The 27,593-nt window shown below is 44.6% G+C and overlaps 1 protein-coding gene across 1 annotated transcript; it reads right to left on the bottom strand.

The window, feature by feature from the left end:
* Positions 1-783: 783 nt before the first annotated feature.
* Positions 784-27,366, bottom strand: PI4K2A (phosphatidylinositol 4-kinase type 2 alpha). The gene is made up of 9 exons (XM_004020086.5): positions 26,913-27,366; positions 19,039-19,239; positions 14,511-14,642; positions 13,986-14,139; positions 10,336-10,397; positions 8,300-8,399; positions 7,412-7,545; positions 6,877-6,936; positions 784-3,209 (listed from the first exon to the last, which is right to left on the bottom strand). The coding sequence occupies exons 1-9, from the start codon at positions 27,345-27,347 to the stop codon at positions 3,048-3,050; spliced, it is 1,440 nt and encodes a 479-aa protein (XP_004020135.1). The 5' UTR covers positions 27,348-27,366; the 3' UTR covers positions 784-3,047.
* Positions 27,367-27,593: the final 227 nt, after the last annotated feature.

Genomic DNA, 27,593 nt, shown 5'->3' with positions numbered 1-27,593 from the left:
GAGAAGGGTCTTTGGCCCCTCACCAGCTCCTATTACAGTCAGAACTGCATAGTGGGCAGCGGGCCCTGGGTGGGATGACCCATGCAGTGGGTACCAGCTCCTCAGCTGCCCTCTTCACCCCTGTGGGCAAACCATTCTGAGGCGGCTCAACAGCTGCACCAATCATGCCTTTTGCGTTACTGAAGTTTCCTGAAAACCCCTGAGGTGAGGATTTCTGACTGCTGTTCTGGCTTTGGCTCAAAAGAAGCCATTAGCACTTAGCTTCCCTCTCAACCCTCCTATCTGCTTGATTATCCTCACTTAGAGGAGCCAGGGTTAAAACCCCTCCAGGTGGACAGGGATGCACACAGAGCAGAGCTGCCCTCTTGTGGCCAAGAAGAAAAGCCAGTCCACACTCCTCAATCCAAGCCCTCGGGGAAAGATGATTCCAGAATTTAAAGTTATTTCAGCTTTTAGAAAGCAGACATTGCAAAAACTGTAAAATCCCTATCAGAGGAACATCTCGAAACAAAACACTAATATTTCTGCAAGAAATATTCACGGTAAGAAAGATACATGATGATTCTAAACAGCTTTGCATCAATCAATGTAGGTTCAGGTCAGGTGTTCGTGTCAAGTGGGTTAAAACAATATTTTGGGAAATGAGAACCTGTACTACTCTACTAGAGGAAAACAGATTCAAGAGCCATATCTCAGCAACTCCATGGCAACACAGGGTTCTCTGCCCTTAAAAAGGCATCCTACCTGGTCTTCTTTCCACCAAAGAAAGCTAGACAAAAAAGGTCGGAATTGGACTTGTTATTCATACATTTGCATTGATTTAAATACATTACATATACAATTTTCTACAGTGCATTAGAACAATACAGAGGCAGCGGCACTCTCACAGCCCAGCCTCCACTCCCTGACACTGGGAGATGGGCCGATGGCTGGCAGAGGGCTGGGCTGGGCAGCTCTGTGAGGGCCACCCAAAAGCCTGCCCTGGCACTCAGGGCCCAGGCTCTCCCAAAGTCCACATTCAAGGCAACCTGAGTACAGGCTTCAAGGAGAACAGATGTGGGCCAGGAAAGGATGCCCCGTACTTTCACCTGCCAGGACTGGGACCAGCTCCCTCTTACATTGGACCCAATTTCCTTTGCATCCCAGAGCTGGTCTGGCTGAGGGCAACGTGCAGATCTGCTCAGTGGGGGAAGCAACCAGCCCTTTAGACCGCTCAGGCCCTCTCCACCCCAGGTGGGGCAATTCAACAACACGTTTATAAACAGATGTCTGTGGAGAGCTAAATATACCCTGGTCCCCTCCGGCCTCTGGGAGCCCTGCTGCTCCCAAGTTCTCACAAACATGGTCCCCAAGGCCAAAGTCCAGGTCAGCTCAATGGGATTGTCAGGGCTGGGGCAGGCGGGGAGCAGCGCCTCTGTCCACAGGGCATGCACACCCAGCTCCAGAGACTCTTCTGTTGGCGGGTTGGAAGCCCAGGGTAAGCTGGCTCCTGGGGGCTGTACTGGAAGGGGACCAGCCTGGCCCAGCTGACAAGAGGGCTGCACACCTCTGCTCCGCTTCCTGCAATAGCAGGAGCTAGGCAAGCAGAGGGCACACGGCAACAGTCCCCACTCCTTTTCTTTGGTTGGTTTTCAAACCTTCAAGATAGTTTCTTTCCAAGGCTGATTGACCAATTGCAGGGTGCCAGAAACTTGAACCGTCCAGGGCTGCCCCATAGCCCTGGGTGACACCCTCTGTACTCCCCACTGAGGCCATTCTTTGCTTTGGTGTAGAAAGGGCTCGGACAGCTGGTAAGGGGGAGAGCTGAGCGGAAAGAGACAGGGAAGCAAGAAGATGCACACTGGGCTGGGCAGGCACTGGGGACAGTGGGGACACCTCTCTCCTTAGGGCCCCACCTTTCTCGAGAAGCCATAGAAAAATTGGCCTGGAACAAGAAGTCAGGGAGCAAAGGGAAGCTGCTAATTAGGAGGCAGAATACAAGTCTCATTGCCTCCATCCAGCAGCAGTGGTACCACACAAAGAAACCCAAGGACTTAATATCCTGTCCTCTCATGAACTAGACCCACCCTAGAACCCTCACCGAGAGCCACTCCAGAACCCAGAACCGAACCTATTAAGTCAAAAGAGTTGAGAAAAAAATCAAAAACAACAGCAACAAATCAGCAGACTGGGAAAGTCTGTCGTTTCTGGCCAGGGCCAAGGACTAGGGGAGCAAGACAGGGATAAGCCCACCCACAGAACATCACAGCTTCCAGCATATACTTAGTGGTATGGATCATGTTCCCATGCTGGGGAGGTAACTGCCTCCCTCCTGTCTTTGCCTGAGGGGAAAGCAACCTACAGTCCTGGCCTAGAGGGGCTGGGTCCCCAGCGGGGAAGGGAGCAGAGGTGATCTAGACACTGTAAAACTGCTGGGAGTTCCAGAGCAGTTGTCCCCTCACTGTGAAAATCATGTCTGGAGTCAACCTACTGCACTGGTGGGAGGAAGACGGAAAGAACACTCGGCAAGACACAAAAGGGAAGTGTGGCTCCTGTCTGTCCCGGCACTGCGAGCCTCCCAGCTGCCTTGGTCCGCACAGTAAGGAACTGTGAGACACCTGGGTGTTTGGGTCCATGCACATTTAGGTCTGGATCAGAGGTTTTGCCATGAGAGGGTCTGGGATTCTACCTGGGTTTTGCTACTAGTACTGAAATTTGTATTTGTATTTTTTCTGATGCAGAATATAACAAGGAATAGCAACAGAGCAGGGTGTCCAGGAGGGAAGGGACTTTCCCAGCCTGCCCCCAGGAGATGCTCCTTTCCCCCTGTCTGGACGGCTTGCATGGAGCGCCAGCCCTCCCCAGCACTCAGGAGGGCCCACAGCACCTCTGTCCCTCTGCTCATGCTTCTCCCGGGGCCTGGGAAAGCTTGGAGGGAGTGGTGAGCAGAGAGGGAGGGCTCTTAAGAGCACTGATCTCCACCGGTTTCTCTGGCTTTCTTGCAACCCGCTCCCCAGGCTTCCTCCCAGCCCAAGTCTCAGACAATATGCCTTTGTCTGCCTCTGGGGCTACCACCAGGAAAAGAAGGGCTTCCGACTCTGAAAGCTCTGTGTGTAGGACTCGCTAGAAGATCGCTGGTGGGAACGGGCCGTCTCAACAATCACAGGTGGCATCTGGACGAGGTGCAGGGGACACTTGTTGTCTTTCAGGGCCTGGGTCAGATTTAGGATCTGCAGGGGGGAAATGAGATCAGTGAGAGCAGTGCCAAGGCATCCTGGTCTGCCTCCGAAGGGAGACCCGCAGGCAGAGTGCTCCTATAAATCAGTACAAAAACAGACCATACACCAATGGAAAACTGTACCGACAGGCTATTTACCACAATAAGAATGTAAGAGGGCAATACTCAGAAAATGGAAACCTCTCTACCTTTTAAAAAAATACAAAGGAAAACAAATACCTCCTCTTTCGCCTGTCTAGTTAGTAAAGATACAGAAGAAGATATCGACTCAGAGTTGGGGAGTGTTCAGATCATGGGACTGTTTTTCAGAAAGGCAAGTGGACCATAAAGGCTTAAAAGTGGACAAGCCCTCTGACTCAGCAACTTCATTTTTAAGGATTAAGGGAACAATCATTGACATGCACAGAACACTTAAGTTTCAATCTATACAGTGCAGTATTGTTAATAACTGAAAATTATATAAATGCCCGAGAGTATAGGATCAGTTAATAATCTAAGGGATTAGAAACAAGCAATTAAAAAACATTCTACGGGCATGGAAAACTGATCACAATGTCTTGGACAGAAAAGAAAGGAGATAAGGAACCAGTATTAGTGTGACCCCCACCTTTATTTTCTAAAATCCTATTTTCTTATCTATGGAGGAAAACAGGTCTTAAAGGTTGGCAGTGATTATTTTTGGGTCAAGAAAGGTGACCTAGAGATAGAGTGATTTTAGTTTATCCTTAGTTTCTGATTCTCCTACAAAGACTATGTATTGAAAAAATAAAAGCCATTTCAGTTGAACTCTACCTCTCATGCTGACATCTTTGTTTTAAATAAGTTTTTACTTTAGAATAATTTTATACCTACAGAAAAGTTATAAAGATATGTACCTTTTACCCAAGTTCTCCTAATCTGATCACCTTCTATAACCATGGTACCTTTACTAAGAAATCAACACTGGAACATTAGTATTAACCACACTCCAGACTTGACTCGGATTTCACTAGCTTTTCCAGTTCTGTTCTTTTTCTGCTCCAGGATACCACAGTATGTGTGGCTCCTCACAAATCTGTGTCTGTATTTTACAGACGTTTCAGACTCGTGAACAGAGGAACACATTTCTTTCCCCTGTCACAATCAGCCACCACCGTGTATCTTCTCTGGTAGGAAAGAACAAAAGCTGAAGTGGTCCTACCACAGCCTTTGAACCACCCGATGCTGAAGATTTTCACAGCCAGGTCAGAGGATGGCTGGGCGGCTGCCCCCATTCACATAGACACACATGCCTTGAGCCATAACGATCCTTGGCCTACAAAGGCTACCCTCAAAGAGGCAGAGGTTCACCTGGAACAGAGGTCACAAGTGGATCCTACCGGTAATGAGTTCCTTTTTAACTTCACTGTCTGGGTATTTGTCAGCACCCTACACTGCTTCAAAGAGCTTTGAGTACAAGATCAGGGCAGGGAACTAAGAAGAGATTCAAACGGAATCAGAGTGGACATGCAGGACACCATCCAGCTGATGACACAGGATTTTACTACCTCTCTGGCTGGGTCTTCGGGTTAGGGCCACCTTTCAAGTACATTTAAGTCTTTGGGGTAAAACGTCAAACTGTCAACAACTTACTTCCAAAAGATTTGGCCAAATGCAAACAAACAAAATCTATCTATCTAGGGAGAGAGACAAATTATAAAAGAGATAAAATTATACAGATGTATAGATAATATTCAGATAGATAACATTTAGTGATATGAGATAAAGCAAACGTGGCTAATTAAATGTAATGACTGGTGAGTCTAGATGACTCCCTTCTTTCAATTTTACCGAGGTTTGAAATGTTCCTAATTTAAAAGTTTAAGAAAAATTTATAGCAGGTACATAATGCCAAAAAAGAAATACTGTCTTTGAAGATGTTATCAAAGCTTTCCCTCAGACTCTGCGTTCTTTATCTAATGTCTGGTTAGAAGCCTTTATGGTGAGGAACAACTCTATCACCCGAATCCATCTCTCCAGGGTTCCCATTCTTCCCCTTGGGCTCCAGGACACTGTACAGTCCACTCCATGACTGCGGCTCAGGGAGACAGAAGGTGGTACATTCCTTCCACCCACGTGCTAGGAGGAGGAGCTGGACACTCACCCATGACTCATCCTGACAGTTTCAGCGGTAGGCACTCTAGGTCGTAAAATGCCACTCGCTCTCAAAGGACATTAAGAGCACACGATGGAAAGAAAGCTAAAATAGCTCGCTCTCAAGCCCTGCCCCTCTGCCTTTTGCCATTCTCGATAATGGCCTTAACTAAATAGAATGAGAGGAAAGTTGCTATGTTTGCCAGAGACTGGGAAGGGATTAGAGAAGACAGTGCAACAGGGACAGAGGTGCAATCTACACAAACTAGAGAAGTTTGCTCCTTTACGCTGAGGTTCACAACGCCAGAGTACGCCACGTGGCTTTTAAGATTCCTAACAATTCTGCCAGCCTAATTGGGCCTTTACATTATTTGGGAAATGTAGGAAGACCATCTTATGGTATTCAGGCAGCTCTAATAACTACAGCTATTAAATCCTCTGTCTGTCCCATTTCTAGAGAAAACGGGTTTGGTAAGCTCAAGAGTTGCCCTCATCAGAAGCCTTTTGCTAAATGGAGGAAAGAGGGTAACTAGATAATTATGACTGAGAAAAGCTTCCTGTCCTTCAAAGATGTGAGAAGCTGTATACAAAACCCTAGTAAAATAGCTAACCCATGTTGAGTACTTCAATATACCAGCACTACTCCAATTGTTTTCAATCACTGATCTCATAATAACCTTATGAGATAAGTGCTGTTATTAATCCCATGTTACAGGGAGAGAAACTAAAAGGAGGAGAGATTAAGCAACTTGACTGAGACCTCACAGCTAATAAATGGCAGAGTCAGGCTTCAAATCACACACCCTGACCAGTTTGTGCCCTAACTGCTAGGCTATTCCAGCTGTCTTTAAGACTTCAAAGTGATACGCAGAATGTCAGTGTCCTTGAGCTTTTAGGCAATTTTCAAGCTGTTCTTTGCTCTGCTATGGAAGATCAACAATGCCTTGGTGGTTTCCTTGGTTCTCTTTGAAGATGAAGGGGAGAAAGAAGAAATAATGTGGCTTGTAACTGTAACAACAAAAATTATACCCATGACCAGCATCTGAGTGCTTACCATGTGCCAGGCATGGTTTTTACTAAACACTTGGTACACATAATCTTATGTGATTCTCTGACCAGCTCTGCAAAGTATGGTAACTGTCCTGCTCTATAAAAAGGAAGCAGAAGCTCCTGCCCAAGGCCATGGTGCTGGGGAGCGGTGAAGCACCAGTCTGACTCCAGAGCCTAGCTCTTAATCACCAGGGGTTACCGCTGCCCTGAGCAACCTGAGGACCCAGACCACCAGCTAAATCCACCAATGAACTACCAAGCAAGTGGCACAGAACCAAGCACATAGTAGGTGCTTCACCAAATGCCTGATACCATGGAAGAGGTGGGAGATCTGGGCCGGCTACCTTTCCTCTCAGGTGTTAAGACAGAGTCACAAGCATGGATGGCACAGACTAAAATGGGTGTGAGATACGACCTTTACACACTCACTCAACATGAGCATATGACCCTCTCAGAGAGACCCTGGGGATGATACCAGGAGGATGTCCCAGGCTTACCTGCCCCCGCATGACAGCAATCTGCTTATGGAACTGGCCCCTATCGAAACCAGGATCTTTCTGCAAAAAGAAGGGCAGAAGGAGATACAACCTGCATGAATGCCTCAGAAGAACCCATTTTCCTCCTCCAACTAGAAAACCCTCAGGAGGCTTAGTGATGTTCACCCCAACCCCGATGACTCCATTTCACAGACAGCAAAATAGAGAACAAGTAACCATCTTGTCCTCAGTTTCATGATTAACTCTGAAGAACTCCAGGCTCTGGGGCTCCATTTGAGAATGAGAGCTCTGTAGACACACTGCAGCCACGTGACACACAGGACACGAACCAGCGTGACTCATCCCAGCTGCCAACTGTTTTCACACCAATCCAAACTAGGTCTTGCTGTCCACAGGGAGGAAACCTTGCTCTCCACTGGCTAACACAAGCCAGAGGATGTTTCCATTCTATCTTGGCTTGTATCAGGACAAATTAGGAAAACCGCTGGAATTTTTTCTTCCATATGGTTTTAAGGCTAAGGGTCCCAGAGCTAACCTTGAAGAGTTCATACAGATCCTCCTCCAAGTCCTTGACGAAGTTAGGGTCTGATATCTTTGGAAGAATCAGATCTTTAATCTCCTGAGAGAACGGGATTTTTGCCTGGGGCAACCAGGCCCAATAAAAAGGATCTGAAAAGAGGAAAAGTCAAGATCAAAGCTGGTGTTGAAAGAGTCCCTGTCCGTCTATGTCCCCCACCTATCAGAGCACAGGTAAAGTTGCATGCCCCTTATTTTAAACACAACAGAAAATTAAAGCGACAGGGGTCACTAACCCTATAGGCTAACCAGTTCCGTGGAGAAACCAGGGTTCAAACCCAGGTCTGTCTAATCCCTGAGCCTGGGCTCATTCCCAGACATTACATGACTTTTCAAGATGCAAGCCTACCTAGAAGCAGTCATCAGCACTTGCCACTGAAACACTGAGACCTCCTTGTCAAAAGACAGACAAGTACCGCAAAGGGACTAGTAAGCCCCTACTTGTCTCTCTCTCTTTTCAAAGGTTTCTCAGTTATAACGGGGCCAGGGGTTGGTTTCCAGGATGTCGACAAGGAAGACAGAACAGGAACAGCAGCTTATATTTAGAAACACGAATCGAATAAATTATGATAAGAGTCTTCAGAAAGACTAAGAAAAATGCAACGCAGAGATGTGAAAACTCAGCTCTGTGCTTCTGATGGGAATAATGTATGGGAAAAAGGATACTAACAGTTTACACTGTGGAGTGGTTGCCATGTGCCAGCCATTGTGCTCAGGTGCTGAGCTGCATGATTGCATTAGTCCTTAGAACAATCTTGTGATAGAGGTATTATTCTCTTCATTGCACAGATAAGAACACTGAGAAAGAGCACGAAAAGAGCCAGACCATAGTGGTCTTGAGACTTACATGCCCTCCAGGAGTCAGGATGCTTCAAAGGGAAAGCCAGTCCATTATCTATGGCCGCCACCTTGATAACAGGCTCCTTCACCACCACCCAGTCTGTGTCCTGAAGAGCAAGGAAGACTGAATACTTAGGGAGCCCCACCTTCCTCCAGCGCTTTAAAGCAGAAGCAAAGGCTCCCATCTCAACCAGCTCAGGCACCAGTCCTTACTCAATCTCTGAACCGGTTTCCAAATTGTTACCTGGACTTAATATATTTATGGCACTTTGATTTGGCTAATTCAAGGTTCTCAGAGTCCCTTTCTCTTCTTAGAAAAAGTACACTTCCTCAAAAGTTGTCACAGTCCTTGGTAACACAGGAAATGACAGTAACAAAAGAGAACTATGAGCCATTCCTCACAGGGAAAGGCAATGAGAACCCTAAGAGTCTAAAAAAGGGACAAAAAGTTGCGTCTGACTCTTTGCGACCCTATGGACTGTAGTCCGCCAGGCTCCTCTGTCCATGGGATCCTCTAGGCAAGAATACTGGAGTGGGTTGCCATGCCCTCCTCCAGGGAATCTTCCCAACCCAGGGATTGAACCCAGGTCTTCCACATTGCAGGTGGATTCTTTACTGTCTGAGCCTCCAGAGAAAACCAAAAATACTGGAGTGGGTAGCCCATCCCTTCTCCAAGGGAACTTCCCAACCCAGGAATTAAAGTGGGGTCTCCTGCATTGCAGGTGGATTCTTTACCAGCTGAGCTACCTAGGAAGCCCATTAAAAAAAGGGAAGAAAAATCAGTTATAAGTCAGTCAAGGTCCTTTAATGTGGATCTTGAATCAGCAGCCACTTCACTGGTGGTGACATTTTCCAGCAAGATACGAGAACTGTGGATGAAAACAGCTGGTTGCATTTGCACAACGGAATCTGTTCCTCGGCTTCACTGAGGCATTAAGAGGAAAAGGACGAGAGCTGAGTGCAGAGACAGTGGAAGAGGCTGCCTGGGACAGCGCGTGTCAGACCCTCCCAGGACTGTGTATTTGGCTCCGTGCTCAGGTTAACCAGTGCCACCACAGAACAGGGCAGGTGGGCTCAGGATGCCTGTACCAGAATCCTCTGGGATACCTTACTAGAAGTGTGAGATCCTCAGTGTTACCCGAGATCTAATGGAGGAGAGGCTTGTAGAATCCATGCTGTTTTTAATAAGCTCGTAAGATGGTTCTGATGTACAGAATTTCTGAACCACTGGCCTGACTGTGGGAAGCATTTTGCAGTATATATGTGCCTCAGGTCATCACAATGCGCATCTTAAACTTGCAAAGTGTTATATATCAATTATATCTCAATAAAACTGGAAGGGGGAGAAAACACTAAAAAGAAAAAAGCCAATCTTACTCTCCTTCTCCAGGTGGCCTTCCTGCTAATTTTTTAAAATGCACAGGGGAAGTGTGGTGGAATAGAAAAGCAATGAGAGCGTAAAGAAAGTTGTAGGAAGCAGCTTTTTCTAAACTCACATTCTGTGGAACTGTAGTCTTGTGAGAAAAGTATTCCATGGTCAAAGGTTTAGAAATCACCAGGCCAAATGAAATCACACAGGTGCACTGATGCATTATTTCTCAGACCTTTACTATGCTTCCATACAATGTGAATCTTCAAAGAAGGCACAAAGTATGCAACAGATTCCAAATTTATTTGAACTTTTCTTCATTCTATCTCTATTAACATCAATCAGCAGGATATTCCTTATAAAAACATATTGAGGTGACAGAGGATGAGATGGTTGGATGCCATCATGGACTCAATGGACATGAGTTTGAGCCAACTACAGGAGACAGTGAAGGGCAGGGAAGCCTGGTTGGCTACAGTCCACAGGGTTGCAGAGTCAGACATGACTTAGCAACTGAACAACGACTACCAAATATTAACCTCAATTTTAAAGGCGTGTGCTATCCTGATTCCTCTGAACTTATGTGACCTAAATATCACACTATTATGTGCTTCCGTATTGTGCGTATACCCCACCTCATCCTCTCCTTAAAAAAATACAGATTAACCACTTACCCGAGAGTTAGAACTATCCATTGGACAATCGTATTTGATCAGCCAGTTGTCATTGCCTCGATCTGTGAACAGAAATATGAAGTTAGTAGACAAAACTGGGGTGATTTTCACATTCAGTAGTGGTGAATTAGACATTCTGACACATGGAAACCACTCATACTATTAAGAACAACTATAAAAAAGGGACAAAATGTTTTAAAATTTCTTGAAGGGATTGGAGATTTTATAAGACCCTTAAGAATTAGACTGTCATGATCTGGGAGAAGAAGACTCCAGAGAGGGGAGTCCACCCGTTGTGGCTTCTTTTTTCTTACAGCACCTGCTGCTGATTTGGGAAGAGGTGGTTACGATGCTGAGAGGTAGAACAGTGTGCTAACAGCCCCAGGGAGCTAGGGAGACAAAGCTACGGCCTGGTGACTGGCAAGGAGGAGGAAACCCTGGTAGATCATCCATGCTCTGCATTGAAACCTAAAGGGCTAACACCTTGGAAGTAAGCAGAAGGTAAGGTATTTCTTCTCAATACCTAAACTTAATGTGATCCTAGGCTTCTGATGACCCCAGCAGCTTGCCAGAGGCAAACATCTTCTTCCAGACAGGATTGATATCAACATCCTTGACCTCCAAATAATTCTACAGTTTTTGATATACAATATCTGACACTTAAAAATAACAAGGTCTACACAGAGACGAGATGACACGAAAACAACAGAAAATTCAAGTAAATCTACAGGGGCCTCAAAAAAGATATAAGCTCTGAAGTGTTCAAGATAAAATCCTTAATACGCTTAAGAAATAAGAGTATCAGCAGAAAACAATCATCTACAAAAAAGAATCAAATAGAAATTCAGGAAACGAAAAATACAGTTACCATATGGACAACTTCCTTCTCCACAGAAGCCATGGGAGCAAGAAGATTAATGAAATGTTTTTTAAATACTGATGAGAGAAAATAATTGCCAATCTCAAATTCTATGTACAGTAAAAATATCCTTCAAAAATGAAGCTGAAGTAAAGACAACTTCAGACAAACAAAACAGAAAATTTGTCACCACCAGACTAGTACCTCAAAATAATATAAGTCATATAAGAAAAATCCAGACCAAACATCATACTCAATAGTGAAAGACTAAAAGTTGTTCCTCTAAGATCTAGTGCAAAGGAAAAATGCCCAATATTACCACTTCTATTCAACATAGTACTGAAAGAACAGAGCAATTATGCAAGAAAAGAAATAAAAAGCATCCACATTTAGAAATGAAAAGGTAAAATTATCTCTATAGATGATATGTTCTTATGCAGAAAACCCTAAAGATTCTACAAAAAACTGTTAGATCTAATAAATAAACTCAGCAAAAGTCAGGATCAGGATACCAAGTCAACCACAGAAATCAGCTGCATTTCTATTCAATAACAATGAACAATTCAAAATGGAAATTAAGAAACAAACCCATTTATAATATCATCAAAAAGAATAAAACGCTTAGGAATTAGTTTACTAAGGAGGTAAAAGACTTGTATAAAGAACACTACACAATATTGCTAAAAGAAATTATAGAGACATAAATAAATGGTAAGATGCCCCATGTTCACAGATTGGAAGATTTAATACTGTTAAGACAGCAGTACTGCTGAAGGCGAACTTATCTAGAGATTAAATGCAGTTATATAAAAATCCCAATGATGTTTTTTGCAGAAACAGAAAAACCTATCCTAAAATTCATATGAAATCTCAAGGGACTGCCAAAGAGCCAAAACAATCCAGAAAAAAGAGTAAAGCTGGAGGAATCACATTTCCTCCAAAACTTACAAACTTATTACAAAACTTACTACAAAACTATAGTAATCAAACAGTGTAGTACTGACACAGAGACAGACCAATGGACTAGACTACAGAGTTCAGAAATAAACCCTTGCATATATAATCAAGCACAGTTTGACAAGGATGGGACCACCATCAGCAGGCTACAGTCCATACAGTCTCAGAGAGTTGGACACAAGTGAAGCGACTTAGCACGAATGGGAAAAGCACACGGAAAGATGTTCAACATCACTAGTCATTCAGTTCAGTTCAGTCGCTCAGTCGTGTTCGACTCTTTATGACCCCATGAACCGCAGCATGCTAGGCCTCCCTGTCCATTACCAACTCCTAGAGTCCACTCAAACCCATGTCCATCGAGTCGGTGATGCCATCCAGCCATCTCATCCTCTGTCATCCCCTTCTCCTCCTGCCCTCAGTCCTTCCCAGCATCAGGGCCTTTTCCAATGAGTCAGCTCTTCTCATCAGGTGGCCAAAGTATTAGAGTTTCAGCTTCAACATCAGTCCTTCCAATGAAGACCTAGGACTGATCTCCTTTAGGATGGACTGGCTGGATCTTGCACTAGTCATTAGTGAAATGCAAATCAAAACTACAATGAGATACTACCTCATACCTATTAGTATTAGGATGGCTACTATATATATATATGTTTATATATATAGACTCAGAAAATAATAAATGATGGTGAAAATGTGGAAAAACAGGAACTCTCGTGCACTGCTCTTGGGAATGTAAAACGATGCAGCTGTAAAATGTTCTCCATACTATGGAAAACAGTATAGTGAAAGTGAAGTCGCTCAGTCGTGTCCGACTCTTTGCTATGCCGTGGACTGTAGCCTACCACGCTCCTCCATCCATGGAATTTTCCAGGCAAGACTACTGGAGTGGGTTGCCATTTAAACAGTATAGCGGTTCCTCAAAAAATTCTAAACACAGAATTACCATATGATATAGCAATTCTACCTCCAGGTACACACTCAAAAGAACTGAAAGCAGGGTTTCAAAGATATTTGTACACCCATGTTCACAGCAGAATTATTCACAATAGCTAAAACGTGGAAGCAACCCAAGTGTCTGTCTACAGATGAATGGATGAGTGAAATGAGGCATCTACACACAATAGACTATTATTCAACTTTAAAAAGGAAAGAAATTCTGACACATCCTACAATATGAAAGAACTCTGAGGATATTATGCTAAGTGACCAAGCCAGTCGCAGAATGAAAATACTATATGAGTCCACTTGAATGCATGCATGCTAGGTTGCTTCAGTCGTGTTCGACTTTTTGAGACCCCGTGGACTGTAGCCTGACAGGCTTCTCTGTCCATGGGATTCTCCAGGCAAGGGCACTGGAGTAGGTTGCCATGCTTTCCTCCAGGGGATCTTCCTGACCCAGGGATCTAACTAGGGCCTCTTAGGCTCTTTACCACTAGCGCCACCTGGGAAGATATGAGTCTACTTAGATGTGGTGTTTAAAGACAAAACTGTCCTGTACTAGGCCAGGCTACCACGAATGACTAGGGATCAAGGATGAGAGCGCTCTGTGCTGCTTTGGAAGAGCCAAAGTGTCTTCTGCAGGAGACTGGGAGAGAGGCGAAGGTGAAACATAAGTACTCACCGCCTCTGATAATTACACACGATGTGCCTAGACAAAGCTGGTCTAGAAAAAGTATTTTCAGCACCCTCTCCAATGTGTATAACCCTTCTGTCTTATTAAAAACTCATCCTGACAAGGTACTCTGATACCAAGCTCTGCAAGCAAGCCTCCATGTCTGCCTGGTGGCTCCTTACAGCCAGGCACCAGGGCACAGGACCACCCACAGCTGCTCACCAGTGTTGCGGATGATGTAGTCCAGGACCACCAACCGCTCAAACTGCAGGAGCAGCTGCCTGTTAGTGTTCTCAGGAAGGGGTTCCGCTTCAAAACGCCGTAGCCAGTAGTCTGCATCTTTGTAACTTTCAACAAAGAGCTGGAATGAACCAACCTGCAACCAAAAAGGAAGACTAGAGGAAGTATTTCCCTACAGCCCAAGTCCAAAGATCCCAGGAGTAAGCCAAGTACCCACGAAGGCCCTATAGAGTTTATCTTAGAAAAGGGTTGTGACAGTAATTGCTCATCCAAATTCAAAAGGCGCAGTTAAATGGTCCAGAGGAGTAAAGTAAGGAAGTTATTCTCTATTCTCTGGAGAATTACTCCTCAAACCTTAGGCCCTTGACAGACATGAATAAGACTGGTGCCTCAGGGTAGGCTATTCAAGTGTCCAAAGGTGGGCCTGCAAACACCTTATTTCACCACTTGGATGGTTATGCCATTATAATCACCACCTCTGATGAGCCACCTGGGGGCAGTCTATACCTTCGGTGGTAGCCCAATGCGGTTAAACCGCTGTCCAACTTTTGGCACTTTCTCCAACGCAAGCCGCTTGCCCCTGGACTTCACTCGGTCGATGGCACTATAGTTGAAGGTCTCACTGGCCAGGTACACCACCTACAATGGAAACAGAAGAGATACCAAGGTTAGAATGAAGTTTAAGGAACTATCCCAGTATGGCGAAGAATAACAGCTAGATGCTCACCAGCACTGCTCCTCTTCTGTGTATGGAAAGGATGCACTTCTAACTGGGAGCAGACGGTATGTGACTAGCTCAGGCCAATGCAATTCTGACAAAGTGACGTATGCACATTACTTTCAGGCCTGGCCCCTAAAACTTCCCATGATCCTTAGTTCACATTTCCCAATCTGTGCAGCTGGAAGAAATGAAGGGCTCAGAGATGGTAAAACCACATCACGGAAGGAGCCAAGATCTCTTGCGGCTACATAAAGTGACGTGGATCTAGGAGAGCTGCCTAACTGGCATGGATCTTGATTCGAGCAAGAAATAAACTATCGTGTTAACCACTGCAATTCAGGGGTTGTTATAGCATCTAGAATGAATTACGCTGACACTACAGCTAGCTCCTAGGTTAGGAGAAGATGGTCCAGGATCTATTTTCTCTCCAAATAAAAATTAATTGCACTTTATTCCATACCTTTTTATTTCCTGTTGAATTTTATACTGTGTACAATAATTTACATTTAAAAATTAAACAAACATTAAAATTTGTTTTAATTTTTAGTGCATTGCTATGTATTTATATAGACTATATCTGGAATACTAAGCAAGAAACTAGTAATAACATCTGCCTCTGAGGAAGGAAATCAAGGGGCTAGAAGACGGGGTGGGAGAGAAGCTGGATTACTCTTCTTTGTTTAGGTATGTGGGTGTGCTCAGCCGTGTCCAACTCTTTGTGACTCCATGGACTGTAGCCCACCAGGCTCTTCTGTCTACGGGATTTCCCAGGCAAGATTACTGGAGTGAGTTGCCATTTCCTTCTCCAGGGGACCTTCCTGACCCAGCGATCAAACCAAGTCTCCTGCGTCTCCTGCACTGCAGGCAAACGCCTAACTGCTGAGCCCTGAGAGTGGGGGGTTTGTTTAATCTCTTGTGCCTTCTAATTTTTACACTAGATGCATGCATTACCTTTAAAAAAAATTTTTTAATGGGCCACCAATATTACACTTGCAGAGATACCAGTATAATCCATAATCCATTTGGACATCCATTATAACACTTAACCACATTGTCTCATGATTATCCATATCTAACTTATTTTTTAAAACTAATGAAATGTGGGGTGGATGAGAACCACCTTATTTACATTAGCATCCCAAGTACAAAACAGTGCCTGGCATATGCCTCTTTATTAAGTGAATGAATGAATGAGTTACAAGTTTCTTTCAGATAGCACTGAGTTTTAGTATATAAATACCAAAAATAAAATTTGTAAGAAAATTCTTTCTTTTCCTAAGCCTTGTAAAATTCATTACAAGTAACTAATTTTGCCCTTGAACCTTAGAGATAGCATAAAGTAATTCCCTTCCTCTCATCCATCCATCCATCCAGTTTTAATAGGGTACCTAAAACAGATGTGCCAAGATGTATTATAGGTTAGCACTTTCTACGTTACAAATCTGGAAACATCGGCACGAGAACAAATGGGAAAAAAGGCTTTCTTAAGACTATCTTGCCAGTTTCTATGATGAAAACCCTGTTCTCAAGATATATACCACACTTTCCCTCATCAGATTTATTTTTGATCAATTTTTGTAGCGAACCATTCTTTCCCTAAGACTAATAACCTGAAACCTTGTAGGAAGAGACAGCAGAGATAGTGATCAAGTGAGAATTAGAGCCTTATTATTTGAAGCTCTGGCACAACTGTAAGCCCTGTCTCCATAGTGACAGATACTGTGATCAACTGGATAGAATCCTGTCACAAGGGTGGGGAGGCAGGAAAGAGAGAGATCACTTCTTACTATTATCCAGCAGCTGTTATGTTAAGCTTGCAAATGTATGTTAAGCTTGCAAAGTTCTATCTCATCTCAGTCTCATGGAAAACATGATTTTTTGTTGCTGACTTTTTGATGCAAAAGATCTTCAGGCCTCATTAAGGTTCTCTAATAGGGAAAGAAGAAGACTAGAGATGGGGAAGAACAGGATTGTGGGGCGTGGCATTAATGATTAGAATAGTCATAAAAATACCACAGGCTAAAATGTATGGAGTGCTTACACAGTGCCAGGTGCTGGGCTACATACGCCACGCGGATTATCTTATGTAATATTAATGGCCACCCTATCAAGTAGCCAGTTGTAGTGAGTAAGGACGACTCTTCCTCGCAGTGCTGGGGCTTCTTATCGCAGTGGCTTCTCCTGTTGCAAAGCACAGGCTCTAGGGTGCATGGGCTTCAGCAGCTGTGGCATACAGGTTCAGGAGCGGTGGCTTACAGGCTTTAGAATGCAGGCTCAGAAGTCGTGGCACACGGGCTTAACTGCTCCGCAGTATGTGGAGTCTTCCCAGACCAAGGATTAAACCCATGTCCCCTGCACTGGCAGGTGGATTCCCATCCACTGCGCCACCACGGAAGTCCAAGGAGGAACTCTTTATATCCCTATTTTTATAGTGAGGAAGCTGAAAGGGAGAGACTGCGGGAGTGTCTTGACTCACTTGCCCAAGGATTACTCAATAAAGAGCTGTAGCACCAGAATTTGAACTTGATCCCTGATTCTTAGGCACTGCAACTGAGAAGCATAGGCAGAATAGACAGGCATGAGGCCTGGGTGGTCTGCTACTTATCCACCAAAGCAAGGAGATTACAGAGTGATGAGCAACGAGTACTTAGGATTTCTAGAGTCTAGGAGGGGCCTGGTGGGAGGATTTCAGGTTAGGCAGGAGATCTTAGGAGCATTCATCATCATATAAGATGTTCAGTGTGCTGCTTCACTCTATGTACACAGACAGAATGAAAGCTCGAAGGGAAGGAGTGCACTACACAAGGCCAGGCCGTGACTTAGATGTCAGATGGGAGCTACGAGCCGGGAACTACAATCAAATATATCAAACATTCACTCCACTGGCCTGAGGTTGGGGGGTCTCTGTTACTGTTTTTTTTCACGGTTTGATATCTATTCACTGATTCAGCTGGTACTTAAGGAACACTTACTAGAAGTATAGTATTTTGCTAGGTGCCGAGAATGAGAGAAGGAAATTTCAAGAAGTTTTCCCTGATTTCTACTTCCTTACAAACTAGTTGGCTTATTTGAAGTTTTTTGGCAAAGGAGCAAACATAGCTAAACATCCACAACTATCACATTTTCTTGTAACATACCCTGGGAAAACAGGAAAAAAAAGATTTGAAGGGAAGCTTCTGTCTGCTGATAAGGCTCTTTGCCCACAGTCCGCTATCTAAACCTGCAAAGAAAACCTCAAACACGGGTTTTTAATCTAGTTCCTATGGGTCAAAGGGTAGACTTCAACTGGTCCAGGAACCATCCTCTTGAAATTATATACAGTAATTGCAAATATGTATATTTTTTGTGGGAACAAAACGTATAGCTTTTATCCAATTTTCAAAGAAGATTAAGACCCAGAGAGAGATACAAAGATGGCCCTGTAGCCATAGGGCATCAGACCAGAGTTCTGCCTTAAGCTGTTACTACATCTCAGGGAGTCCTATACTAAATGGGTGATGACGTGTCCTTAGATGTTCATATGCTAACCAGAAGGTTTCCCCACCTCAGAACCCGTGGAAGGTTTCAAGAGACATCCTGTAGCAGAGTGGTTCTTAACCCAGTATCAGTAAACTTTCTGAAACTGTTACAATCAATTCTATATTTAAACACGTTTTTGATAGGGGGTGGGAGGTATGGTCCAGATCCTGCATTAGAACTTTGGCTAAGTCTGTAACACATTCAAGGTATGTACAAATCCATTCTAAGTGTGGATTTGCCTAGATCTGGGAACCCAATTTTGTAATGTTCAGACAAGCACCAGAATTCCATAGCATAAAGATGGGTGAGGAGAATTCCTTGTCAGTTTCCTGTAGGTGTTCAGGCCAGACCTTTACACTAACCCTCAGCCAACCCTAGAGTCCTACTTGCCAGACCTTGCATTAGTGCTTAGCTGACAATCAGCTAGTCCATTGTAGACTGTGTTTAAATCCTGGCTCAGAAATCTCAGAGTGAGCTACAAAAGTAGGTAGGTTTCTAACCAGCTTGGGGTTACCTGGGATCCAAAGTCCCAGGGAGCCCATACATGTGTATCAGAAGGGAACCTCCTGAAATTGTATGCAAAAAATTTATGTGTATCCTTCTCAGGACAGCTTTCATCAGATGATCAAACCATAAGCCTGCACATACCACTCCCCACCAAAAAAAAAAAGGCCAAGAACCCTAGACTCAGGGTACAAATAGCCCTTCACTGGATCTAGCAGTCCCACTAACATGGGCTTAGGCCCAGGAAAACTCTGGCCAGGCAGAAAGGCATCCGGAAGACAGGCCACTGACCTTTGTGCGGGGTACAATGTTGAGCTCCAGTTTTTGGTCCACCAGGCTGGCCCCCGCCTCTGAGAGGTAGCCCTGGTTGAGGACAAGGCAGTCACGGCCAAAGCAGCAGGGGCAGCACAGCTTCTGCAGCCACTTGGTCCACTTAGGATTAAGTTGCCCATACGGCTCTTCATTCTTGGGTTTGAAAACAGCGATGATCTTCTACAGAGACAAAAGGAACAGGGTGTTAAAGGCAAGTCCATGCCCGTGGCTCACAGACCAGGTCAGCAAGACTCTAGAAGGAAATGAGAGGGCACAGGCAGACAATCCCTATGTACAGTTAGACAGTTCCCTTGAAGGGAAGACACCACTGCACGTGCGCAGCTGAGAATAACGCTGCCAGAAAGGGCTGTGGCCAGAGGAGATGCCAATCTGGTACCGATGGCACAACAGATTTTAACACCATCAAACCCCAACTTCTAAGGTGCATTAGTACTCACTGTTGCTCCGCATTAGTTAAGCAAAGTATCAACTGAAAGGAAATCAGTAAGGTATCATGGAATGAGGTTAAGAAAATTCTTTTATCAATGGCTGACTTCCTCTGTCAGCCTTACTACCCCCACCCATCTTAAAATAACAAGTTTAGGAATGACAAATTAAGTAGCAATGGAAGAGAAAGATCACAGCAGGAAAAAGAGTCTGCTACCTGATTGGCATGGGTTCTTCTAAGCAATTCTCATAGGCAAGAGACCAGGACATGCGAGGCCACAAAGATTAAGATCCACCTTCTCTAGCAGACAATAACTTAATTCTCAAAGATCCTCAGACATATGGGATGCTGCTGCAATCTAGAAACGAAGGCCTTCCCTCCTGAAGGCTTTCTTCCACAAGCCAGTCAGCCCCCTTAGGTTGTTTTATATTTATCTCATTCTCTCCAGTCCCCAAACTGGTACTTTCAAAGGAAGAAAAGTAAAGTAAATATGCTATTCAAGTGATTCATCTTAATATCATATGACTCTCCCTCTCCCCTCAGCCCACAGCCAACTCAAGCTAGTCTGGGTCATAAGACATTCTCCTGTGGGTGTCATTTCCTGAATGGCCAGTCACAGCAAAAACCATACATCCATCTGCCTGCATTAAGTAAGTACTCATATTAGGAACTGGCTAGGCATATGTCTGAAACAATAACTGGTCAATCTTGAGGCCAGTCCCATCAAGAAGCCTTGCAAGAAGGCAAGAGAAAAGAAGTACAAAAGAAATCAATTGATTCTTAAAGGTAAACTTATTCACCGGGAAAAGTCAAATGCATATGTTCATTCAGAATTACATTATTATCCAACGTGGCTAGGAAGAGGCCTGTTTTGGCAGTCTCCCTTTCTGTCTCCACACCCCTGGAACCCTGGGCTCTGAATCACACACAGCAGCAGCAGCAGTGACTGGCTCAGCTCGCAGAGAATGACTTTGACTCCACTGGAACTCTCTGGAACCTGGGCAGTGAAACCACAGGACAACTTGAGGCCCATCCCAGAACCCACCAGTCGGTTCACTGAAGTACAATGTGGAGTTCAGCAAGCTGGTCCCCAGTGAAAGGGAAACCAAGACTATTAGTGGGGCTGAAAAATACCAGGACTGAGGCTTAAATACTTCCACTTAAAGAAAGCAGAACTTGGGAATTCCCTAATGGTCCAGTGGTTAGGACTCCAAACTTCCACTGTAGGAAGCACCGGTTTGATTCCTGTTCCTAAGATCCCTCAAGCCGCATGATCCCTCAGCCAAAACAAGAGCAGAACTTGAAGGCCAAGATTGCAGCCAAGCATCATTTATAGGCCAACCTCTCAAACTTCTCAATTTCCTTCCAGCATAAGGACAATCAGAAAGCATTCCACCGACTCTAAAAGCATTAGTCATCATGATTCTCTCAGTGTAACAAGGGTTTCATTAAATAATAATGTCTGGCATGCACAAATAGGGGGATAGTGGGGGCGGGAAGGATGGAGGAACAGAAGGTCATTCAGACAGAAGGGGGACAAGTCCCTTTGAGGACTAAGCGTTGCTTCAGTTCACCTAGTTGGCGAAATACAGCATATCGGCACTCTGTGGGTTTCCTAGAGAGACATACAAAGCAGCGTCTGGCCTAATTTCCAAAGCTAATGTTAACTTCACATAATCAACTACGTTACTGAAGACTCAAGAATATTCTCCTAATTCATAGAAAACAAACTCTAAAACCACCCACTATTATTTGGTTGAGAAAGAAAAAAATACTGCCTAATTCATTTCCCCATATTCTCTCTCTTCTTTAATAAGCTTTCAATTTCTTTTTACATGTAGGAGAAAGCTTCAGTTTGATGTCAGTATTTTAAAAAACACTCTCCCTTAACCTCTTCCTTTTAACGAAGGGGTTAGCGTGCAGGTATCTTGAGTAGCAGTAATGCATGAAGTTCAGGGTAAAAACAGCAATGCACAAGGAGGCAAGGGGGCTTGGCTTGGGCCAGACCCACACACCATTACTGAAACCTGAAACCCAAAGGGTTTTCTGTATCTATCCAGCAGCTCCAAGAAGCAGCATACTAGGCTATACTAAAACCTAAGACAACTCAAGCACATCACTCATATTATACAGTGAAATATGCAGAAATAACATAAAAGTTTTTTTTTTTTAAGTTTGGTAAATACAAAGTGGATGGTTCTCAAACTTTCTGGTTTCAGGATTCCTTTAAACTTTTAAAAACTATTAAAGACCCCCAAAGCTTTTGTTTACATGGGTAAAATCTATATTTGCTGTTATCAGAACTTAAAACTAAAATGTCAAAACTATTTATTTAATTCACCTAATCATAAAAACAGGCTTCCCTGGTGGCTCAGACGGTAAAGCGTCTGCCTGCAAAGCGGGAGACCTGGGTTTGATCCCTCGGTTGGGAAGATCCCCTGGAGAAGGAAATGGCAATCCACTCCAGCACTCTTGCCTGGAAAATCCCATGGACAGAGAAGCCTGATAGGCTATAGTCCATGGGGTCGCAAAGAGTTGGACACAACTGAGCGACTTCACTCACTCAATCATAAAAACGGGCCAATTACATGTTAACATATGTGACATGTTTTTTTTGAAAAATAACTATATTTTAAAAAACAATTTTAGTGAGAAGACTGGTGGTTGTTTTACATTTTTGCAAATCTCTAATGTTTAGCTCAGTAGAAGAAAACTGTATTCTCACATCTTTAATATTCAGTCTGTTTCAATATCACACATCATGCAACCCCTTGAAATCTCTGCTATACACTCATAAGGAAATGAGAGTGAAAAAGGTAAGTCTATACTCTCTGGAGGCTGGATGGAAACAGTACTTTTTGACTTAACTATTGAGGTAGAGAAGCCTGATTTACATGTTAACTCTTACAAAAGAGAGGGATGGACTACTCCAAATATGTGACACCCTGAAAGAAGATGGGATCCAAATGGAATGTAATAAAGGAGATTCAGCCTGTATTTATTTTCCTGTTCACTGCTATCAACCCAACCTGCTGCATCGATTATAACTTGTGGCTTGGGACAGCTCCCTAAAACAGATGGTGTGCTGATGATGCTTAAAAATCTCCAAACTACATCTATGTATGATATATAAACATGACTGCATCTTAACATTTTAGTAATAAAAAAGTTACTCTTGGGGGCTTCCCTGGTAGCTCAGTGGTAAAGAACCTGCCTGCCAATGCAGGAAACAATGGATTCGATCCCTGGTCTGGGAAGATTCCACATGCTTCAGAGCAACTAAGCCCATGCTCTACAAGCACCAAGCCTGTGCTCTGGACCCCACGTGCTACAACTACAGAACCCTAGCCCTAGAACCCGAGCTCTGCACCAAGAGAAGCCATCACGATGAGAAGCCTGTGCACTGCAGTGAAGAGCAGCCCCCACTCCCCACAACTAGAGACAAGCCTGTGCAGCAGCAAAGACCTAGCACAGCCAAAGAAATAAATAACTCATTAAAAAAACAAGTTACTCTGAGATCCTTATTCTTTATTTGGCTATTAGTATCGTTCTCAACCAAATGTAAGGACATCAAAATTTCCTGGAAGACACAGGTGGTTGGAAGAAACACATTCAATATTACAATATAAATTTATACTTGAAAAATGGAAAATCACACTGTAATATTTTCAAGACTAACTCTTGGTGAAGAAAGTATTTTTAAAAGGCTGAAAATTACTGATATAAGGCCAAGCTCCTAGAACATGTGAGAAGTATCTATGAAACTGTTTTGCAAATACCACTTAGAATTGTCTAATGAATTACTATCCTAAATAGGAATGGATCCTTTTAGAATTACACTACTTTTTGTTTTATTCAATGCCATGTATCCAAGAAAGCCTAATCCAGGGGTCAGTCAGCATGTAACTTAAAAAAGCAGCAAAACACTCTGAACTCCTGCTAAGCACCAGGAATTAGGCCAGGAGCTTTCATATGTGGAATCTCATTTATTTGCCCTAATAAACTAGTCAGTCCTATGCTGTTCTATGATTTGGCAATACGAATGCTTAGTATTACTAGCCACTCAAAACAGAAAATGCTCAAAAAATACTTCCGTGAGCAGCCTGAGACCTGGCACACAAGGATGTAGGTGAGGAGGGTAACCTGAGCATTCTGCCATGACTTCTGATCCAGCATTTTCCATCTTACTATTTCAGGTCCGTACTTGCTCATTCTGAGAAGAAACCACTCTCAACCGGGAAATGAAATCAGGGCTGTTATCTTCAAGAACCTTTCAGATTGTCCAGCTCCAAAAGTACCTGTGGCAGAAACTGCTGGTTCCCCCAATCTCTGTTCCCTCTTCTTCCTTGGGCACAGGTCCCTAATTTTTAGCTGGACAAAATAAAGACTACAGTTCCCAGTCACTACTGAAGCTCAGTTCTGGACAACGGAATGTAAGGAGAGCAGTCTAGTGCCAACTTCTAGGAAATGTCTTACAGGAAGAGGACATTCTCTTTCTCCTCCTCTCCTTCTTCCAACTGGCTGAAAAGCAGACAAGATGTCTGTAGTCTGAGCATCCATCTCGGCTCACGAAGTGGAGGCCACGTGCTAGGGATGGCTGACCAGCTGGACGAATGGATGCATACTGTTCATACCATCTCCCCGATAAAGGAAAATGCCATGCCAGCTCCAAGCAGTCTCGAGACTTCTTTCATGAGAGTCAAATGTACTTTAATTCAAGTTATTATTATTTAAAAATTTCTGTCACACACAGCCAAATTTAGTCCTAACCAATACGGTAGCTGAAAAGAGAAACCAGAGATTCAGATGACTAACTCTGAGGTAGCAGGACATGGTAGTTAGAAGTGTGAACTCTGGCGCCAGTTTGCCTGGGTCTGAAACCTGCCTTCCATTTAATAGCTTTGAGACTCTGGGCAAATTAGCTGTACTGTGTGTCTCAGTGTCATCATCTGTGGGGACAATGATAGTACCTACCTCAGAAGGTGTTACGAGTATTAAGTGAATTATTATTTGTAAAGCACTTTATTCTTTTAATGTATTATTTTTATCTGTGTGTGTGCTCAGTCACTCAGCAGTGTCTGACTCTTTGCGACAACATGGACGGCAGCCTGTCAAGCTTCTCTGTCCATGGGACACTGCAGGCAAGAATACTGGAGTGGGTTGCCATTTCCTTCTCTAGGGGATCTTCCCGGCCCAGGGATCAAACCCGAGTCTCCTGCATTGCAGGCTGATTCTCTACCGCTGAGCCATCCGGGAAGCCCTGTAAAGCACATTAAGAGTATCTGGCATACAGTAAATACTATCTAAGTATTTCTAAATAAAATAAATAAACACATTTGGAGCAGGGCTAAAGATGACAAAACTAACTATAGTTAGTTTGTGGTCTAGTATAACCCACCACAGCATTTAGGAAGCGATCCTCTGCTCTGAACCACATTTTCCTCAGTGGAACAGAATGGTTACACTAATAAGTTTTGCTTGGTCGTATGTATTTTGACTTCCCCTCTAAGAAAGGACAGTGGCCAGGAAATTTGGGAGACTGAGATCCTGCAAATCACCAAGAAACACATCAATAGTCTGCTATTCTCCACGGCCTATGTACTAAGCTGATAGTACTTTACCTGCCAGGTAGAACTGAGAGATCACATTACTCCCACCTGTCAGAGTATCAGATCACTTCTCTGCTTACCCAACACATTTCCAGTGTTACAGTGCAGCTGTAACAGTGTCACGAAAGAAAAACAAAAATCTTCCACCTGCTGTTGTACCTAACAAAGATAATCTTAGCCCCTTCAGCCAACAAGCTAGCAACAAAGTAAAAACCATTCATATCTTAGATTTCAGTCTGGTTCCTAAATAAAAAATGATGAACATCTCCCTAATATTTAAACCCAAGGACACCTTATCTGTTTTTTCTTCTAGAAGTGATGGTTCCTGTTTGAGCTTTCGATTTAACTCATTACTCCCTTATCTGAGAGATTTGGAAAAACTTTACTCTCAAGCTTTTTTCCCATCTCGTTTATGTTAACTGAGTTGATGGTGGGAATGCTCTCTGGTTCTTGGTGCTAATTCCAGGATAACATCTAGGAGAACAACTGGATCCAACAGGAACCTAACCAAGAGCTACAAGTCACAGTGCGTCCTGGCCATTCAGCACTCCTGTCAAAAGAGCACACCACCAATCTCAAGAGTTCACGTAAGACAGACGCAGGGAAAATGTGAGGGAACTCTGATCTCCATCATTTTAATAACAAAAGCATATTTTTCTAGTAAGTCATTCTGGTCCACCTGAGAACATTAACATAGAAGACTTGAAAATTTTTTTGACTCACTGATATTTCAAAGACACCTCTAGTTTGATCTGTTGGTGGGCTGTTTAGTCGCTAAGTTGTGTCTGATTCTTTTGCAACTCTATGGACTGTAGCCCATCAGGCTCCTCTGTCCACCGGACTCTCCAGGCAAGAATACTGAAGTAGCTTGCCATTTCCTTCTCCAGGGAATCTTCCTGGAAGTCAGGGATGGAACCTGAGTCCCCTGCATTGACAGGCAGATTCTCTACCACTGAGCCACCACGGAAACCCTAATCAAACGAATAAATGTCACTTTTCAGCTGCCTTCCTCACTCCATGTCCCATCCCATCCTCATCCCCCTTTAAACACATACAAGGGACAAAATAAAGGTGAGATAAACACTAGTTCTGGATGAGAAGTGAAAGTAAAGGTAACTGACAGTCCCATGTTTCTCAAACTTTACACTCTAAACTGAGGAACAATAAAAAAGGATTTGAACAATATCTCAGAAGTGAGCAATAACCAGGACAGATGAAACTGATGAGTCCACTCAATCAGCAACGTCTGTCAATAGGAGACCTGGGTCGGTGCAGAAGACATCCCCACAACAGAGAAGGCTGGAAGGGAACCATCAGAGCCCCTGATAGGTCACCGGTCCTCCTGGATGAACAGTGACGACACTGATTCGGTCCAAAAAGAAAGGACGGGCTCAAAGCTCAAATCAGTAAGTAAGTAGCTGAACAAACGTCTGTAGTTTAAAGCTAAGGAACCTACTAGAAAGCAGCATCTCCCTGCACGTCTCTGTCCAGAGGCCAACTGCCCCACCACACCGCAGGGCTCCTCGCTTCTATCTGGTCAATTTCCTCTTTTCATTTTCCGCTTACTCCTCCCCTACCAAATAAGTTCTGATTTATTTCTTCATTCCGCCAAGCTTCTCCATCTCCAGTTCTCAGGGGCATTCCAAAATCCTGCCCACGAAGCTCCGCACTGTAGTTTTCCCCTTTCGCAGCCTTTCAAAACCCCTTTCTCCCTCTGATTGTGCGAAGCCTCAAACTCCCCCGGACAGGTTCACCCTCCCCGAAGCAGGCGGCCGCAGTCCCCAGCCCGATCTCACCCCCTGAGGGTCCTTGACGAAGTAGCTTCCGCTGGAGCCCTGATAGATGCGCTCGGGGAAGATGCCACGCTCGATCGCCAACTCGGCCTGCCGAACCACCGCCTCGAACTCCGGGTCCTCCGGAAACTCGTTCCGCTCGCGGTGGGCCTGCGCGGCGTGCGCCGCTACCGCGGCCTGGGCCGCCAGGGCTTGGGCCTGCGCCGCCACGGTTTGCGTCTGACCCTGGGCCGCCGCGCCCCGGGCCCGATCCAGCAGTGGCTGCCGCTCCCGGTCGTGGCCAGGCGAGCCCGGCGGAGAGGGGACCGGGCCGGCCGCCGCCGCCACGCGGACCGCGCCCCCCGGCACCTGCGGAAAGTGAGCGCTCGAGCCGGACGGGAAGGTATAGTCCGGAGGTTGCGCCCGCTCGGGGGACACGAGTGGGCTCGTCTCGTCCATCCCTCAGGCCGCGGGCTCCGGGACCCGGTGCGCTCCACACAGCTGAGTTCCTGCCCGGGACCAATCCGCGAAACTCTCAACTCTCTCTCGGCCAACCAGGTCCCGGTGCTTCCTTGGCCCCGCCCCTACCTTCCCTGTTTACTTGGCGACGAGTAGGCACGACCCCTTGCGCGCAGACTGTATCCAATCAGAAACAACGCCTACGCAATCCCGTCCTCCGCATTTTATGCCCGTCACCTTCTCTGA

Source organism: Ovis aries, chromosome 22 (genome assembly GCF_016772045.2).
Source record: "Ovis aries strain OAR_USU_Benz2616 breed Rambouillet chromosome 22, ARS-UI_Ramb_v3.0, whole genome shotgun sequence".
Lineage (NCBI taxonomy): Eukaryota > Metazoa > Chordata > Mammalia > Artiodactyla > Bovidae > Ovis > Ovis aries.
Note: the sequence above shows the minus strand (reverse complement) of the source record. Positions and strands in the feature narration are given on the sequence as shown.